We start from the raw sequence: 5,147 nt of genomic DNA on the forward strand, positions 1-5,147 counted from the left end.
AAGATTTCGATTTATAATCTGGAACAAAAACATTGTTTTGAAAGTTATCATCTTTCGGATTCAGAAAAATGACTTTGAGCGACTTTTGACGACGAGAACGATGAAAAGAATGATGATGAATGAATTGATTAATTGATTGTCTAGTCGAAAAATAACGATATTCAAGTGAACAAAACATAGAACAAATTGATCATATGACACCCATTTTGTCAGGTGGCTATTGCTAACTTACATACCCTTACAAAACATATAACAGCAAATACAAGGATATTGATAGGAGCCCACTCTCTGAAAGTTTTACTTAGTATGTGTAAACTAGATTATGAAAACACATATGAATTGTGCGTTTACAAACACGCTTTAGGACGAATCTTTTCCCCTAGAAATAATGAGATCTTGATTTCTATTAAATTGAGATAAATGAAAAATTCCTCCATTGGGTTTTCTTTTTTTTTTTTTTTTTTTGACAATGGCAATGCTATTTTGAGTCTGTTGATCATTGAAGAATCGATCTGCTTTTACGTTACTCGTGACAACTACATGCATGAGAGCTGCCAGGTCAATAAAAACGATAAAAGATATAATAACTGCAGGTAGATCAATATCCTGCAGAACCGTATTATTACAATGTCGGGTTGATAATTGGATAAATTCGTGTGTGTATGACAATATGTCTACTATAGTAATATAGCAAATAGGGAACGAGTGCGGCGTCGAGGCAGAAGAATGAGCTATGAGAGAACTGAGAGAAGGTAGGGTAAAGGTGGTCGGGTTGGAGTTTGAATAAAGGATTCGATATGAGACTGATAAGTCAATTGTATACACGGGGGTTTGAATATCGCGACACCCTCTAACTGAAAAAGTTGTCAATGAGGGAAAGTTGTGTAGCCTGTACGTGTGACAAATTCGTCACATCTCCGAGGTGCGCCCTCAAAGTTTATCATGTTCTGTTTGCGGTTATTTTAACCCCCAGAGGAGGCCATATTCCGATTGGTATGATATTTGACCGTAAATATGTGATAATGTAAAAGACTGATCGGAAATAGAAACGACGTTGTCGATGAATATTATCAAGTACGTATTGTTAACATAAAAAGATCATTGCGTTAATAAATGTTTATGATATCTTTCACTTTCTCCAGTAGATATGTACGATATTGAAAAGTCATGTGTAACAAGATACAAGTGACAGGAAATTTCCCCACCTCGAAAAAACAACAGAAGATTTGAATGAAAAAAAGAACTATTTTTCAGCCTCCGCACACTAATACCCCACTTATTCATTGTGTTTCTGTAGTTAACATGTGCATCTATCGTATGTCAATTTTTACTTTTTTGTATAGCGATTTTATATACAGTTAGTTCAGAAAGCAGACTTAGCTTGTACTAATCTTCTTCATTTCCGGTTGTAAATATAAACTAGAAATGACTTTTGATATACTAAACAGATACATCCTTTTTTTGCATATATCATTAACATTCTACAGTGTATGCAATCATGGTATGCGTGAGTCTCGCTACCAGGATACTCACGGCTCAATACTAAATGTATCAATCCGTCGATAGCTGCCATAATAGGCACAAGGATTACAATGCACTGTCATAAAAAGGTAACTTGTGGGTGTTTTGTTTACAAATCAGCTGAATATTCTTTGGATGTTTATTTCAATGCAAACAATTCTTTGAGGATCAGGACAATTTGAATGTATGGGACCCGACTGATATAATTTTTCAAGCTGTGTAGCGTGTGATTTCCTTCCTTTTTTAAATTTATTTTTTTTACCCATGCTTTCCATGGTGGGAAGTATAAAGTATGCAGTAAGCGGAATTCTACAATATAACATAACCCAACTATGAATTTGTCAGGTTACGTCAGGTTACTAACAACACTATATTTTACACAAACGATATTGACATGAATTCAAATTTCTTATGATTCCTCAAAGTACTTCGCGTACAACGCCAGAAAAAGGTCAAAGTTATTCATTTGAAGAAACAGTATTACCTTTCATCTCAGCTTGCTACATGCCCAGTATCCTCACCCTTTATCTCTAAATTGTTGATGGCAAGTGTTAATAGTGAAATTTGTCACTCAAGTGTAGAACATAATTTGTGTTAAATCTTAATGTGACTGGCTGGCTTATCAGACAGATAGTTTAATTGCGGTCACCTTAGTGTCAGAATCATGCCGTGAAACATTGGCTGGACATGCTCTCCACCATGGAGACATTAACTGGTCACGGTTTAATTGTAGATCAGTAGAAGGCACTTTCCCTATCAGAATTAGATTATAATTGCTTTAGGATAAACTGTAAGATCACAGCAAATAGAGTCAGTCCTGGTGTGGCCGTGGAAGGAGTAACTTGTTAAGCTCGATACTCAGGCCATACATGTTATCATTGTTGTAACTTGTGTTAATACTCAACATTTGTACTTGAGAACGGTTGTTGCTGGTCTTTTGTATAACATAAGGATAGTACAACATAGAGGGGTAATATATTCTGGTGGCAGCGGTAAAGGATCATTCTAAGGAGAAGGACACCGTTATCAAAGATATAACGCTCATTAGAACTGTTTAATATGTCGACGCCTGAAGAAACGGAAACTGCGAAGATGACGGCAGCACAAACAAAGTTGGAAATAAGAAGACTCGAAATTCAAGCAGAGAAAGAGGAAAAAGAACGCCAAATGAATTTCGAAAGAGAAAGGATGACGATGGAAGTGGAAAGAGAAAAGATGAGAATGGACGCCGAAGAAAAGGAAAGAGAACATCAAAGGGAAGTGGAAAGAGAAAAGATAAGAATGGACGCCGAAGAAAAGGAAAGAGAACATCAAAGGAAAGTGAAAGAATTGGAACTAGAGATTGAAAAAGCAAAACTTCAAAAGGAACGGTGTGAGACAAATTCTAACCCTGTGCCGTTTAGACTGAAACTTCAACCTTATAATCATACTGAAAGTGAGGATATAGTGACATTCTTATCAGAGTTTACTGCTTTATCAACACAGGCTGGATGGACAGAAGAAGTAAAAATGCTACAGCTGAGAACCTTGTTAACAGGTGAGGCCAGAGAGGTAGCTATTCAAGCACATGGGTCATTTGAAGAACTTTGTAAAGCCCTAATGGACAGGTACGGGAAAAGGCCCTACCAATATTTCAAGCTATTACAGACAGCCCAAAGGGAACCTAAGGAAACATACAGAGGACTTATGGCAAGAATTGAACAATATCTTACTAGATTTGTGGACTCAGTAGAGGATGTCATGGGAAAATTCAAAGAGGAATATTTTCTTAGTGCATTGCCAGTGTCACAAGCACAATGGATACGCCGTAACAAAGGGTCGAGCAGTGTGGTTGAAGCCGCAGAGGATTATATTCTACCTGAACGGAATATAAACAAATCAACGCAAGGTAAAAGTATAAATGGAAAAACTTTTACCTCTGATCGGGACCAGAGAAAGGAGCAATCGACAGAGCAAATGAAAAGTGTGCAGTGTTACAATTGTAACAAGTACGGGCACTTCGCGAGGAAATGTCCAAAAAACAGAGAAGGTAAAAATCTTGCAGGATTTTTAGTGCGACAATACACGGGAGGACTTATCCATGTCCCAGGAGAGGTCAATGGCCGTGATATTAGTTTCGTGAAAGACACTGGGTCAGCGATGACCTTGATTAGGGAAGACCTGGTGGACCCAAGTTGTGTATTGGAGGGTCAGCGGGAGACGCTATGTACAGCGACTGGACAGCCGTTTTCAGCCAAACTGGCTATCGTTGATATGGACACGCCATATTATAAGGGACATGCTCAGGTCGGATTAGTGCCTGGCCTTGTCGCTGAAGCCCTGTTGGGGGTAGACATCATAGAGAGACAATCAAAGGCTGTGAATGTTGTTACGCGTGCACAACATCGTAATAACATTGCTGAAGAAAGGCTAGCTGAGGACAAGGCAAAGGAATGCCATGTAAAAGTTGGAATGGACCCCGACACGGACCAAGTGGATGCCAGTAAGGGAAGTGATGTTGGACAGGCGAACGATGTGGACCTGGACCATGGCGATGGCGTTGGTGAGGACATTGACAACATCAGTGAGACTGTATCCCACAGCAATGGGGATGATACAGTTAACATCACAACAGAGGAACCGCTTGAACTTTCTGCTGTAAATGCTGAAGTGCTTAGTAAGCTTCAGCAGGAAGATCCAACTTTAGCCAACATTCGGAGAAAAGCTGCAAGTTCAGAGGAATCTGTGCAGGAAGATAGGAATGCCCTGTACTGGGAAAATGGGATTCTCCGAAGGAAATGGGAGTCTAGTGATGGAGCCAAACATGGAGTCCAGGTAGTACTACCAGAGGCACTACGTCTCAATATCATTAAATTGGGACATGATAGACCACTTGCGGGACATTTAGGGATAGAAAAGACCAAAGAGCGTATCTTTAATTCGTTCTATTGGCCAGGGATTTTTAAGGACATACAGGAATACTGCAGTACTTGTAACGTATGTCAAAAGACCGCCAGAAGACGTGGTGACGAGAAAGCTCCATTAGGACAACCACTGATCATCAGTGAACCTTTTTACAAAATAGCTATGGATATTGTTGGGCCACTGTCTCGAACAAAGAAGAAGAAAAAGAAGAAAAAAAAAAAAAAAAAAGAACACTGACTCTGGATGTATCATCAGTTGTGGACACGGACATGTGTTTTAAGGTTTTGTGATGTTTATACCTTAAGAACAAACAGTGACAGTCTTACAGAAGTACCTTATCCAAGGAAGTTAACAGTATATTGTAGAATTTAGAATTAACTGTTGTTCAAGTAAACTTACCAGTGTTTGTGTACATACTAAATATTATCAGCCTGAGTATCATGAGCAGTTTGCTATCTCTGAACTTTTAGACCGTAAAAGTTTTCTTAGGCAGGGGGATGTTAATAGTGAAATTTGTCACTCAAGTGTAGAACATAATTTGTGTTAAATCTTAATGTGACTGGCTGGCTTATCAGACAGATAGTTTAATTGCGGTCACCTTAGTGTCAGAATCATGCCGTGAAACATTGGCTGGACATGCTCTCCACCATGGAGACATTAACTGGTCACGGTTTAATTGTAGATCAGTAGAAGGCACTTTCCCTATCAGAATTAGATTATAA

The 5,147-nt window shown here is 38.8% G+C and overlaps 1 protein-coding gene across 1 annotated transcript; it reads left to right on the top strand.

Annotated features, from left to right (window-relative positions):
* The first annotated feature begins 2,613 nt into the window (after nucleotides 1-2,613).
* Nucleotides 2,614-4,662, top strand: LOC132560983 (uncharacterized). The gene has a single exon (XM_060225690.1). The coding sequence runs from the start codon at nucleotides 2,614-2,616 to the stop codon at nucleotides 4,660-4,662; it is 2,049 nt and encodes a 682-aa protein (XP_060081673.1).
* The last annotated feature ends 485 nt before the right edge of the window (nucleotides 4,663-5,147 follow it).

Source organism: Ylistrum balloti, unplaced genomic scaffold (assembly GCF_031769215.1).
Source record: "Ylistrum balloti isolate Yb309-2 unplaced genomic scaffold, AGI_CSIRO_Ybal_v1 Utg371132, whole genome shotgun sequence".
Taxonomy (NCBI): Eukaryota; Metazoa; Mollusca; class Bivalvia; order Pectinida; family Pectinidae; genus Ylistrum; species Ylistrum balloti.

What these genes read in the sequence shown, in the direction of transcription:
- LOC132560983 (XM_060225690.1), top strand. Translation starts at nt 2,614, where the DNA reads ATGACGGCAGCACAAACAAAGTTGGAAATAAGAAGACTCGAAATTCAA.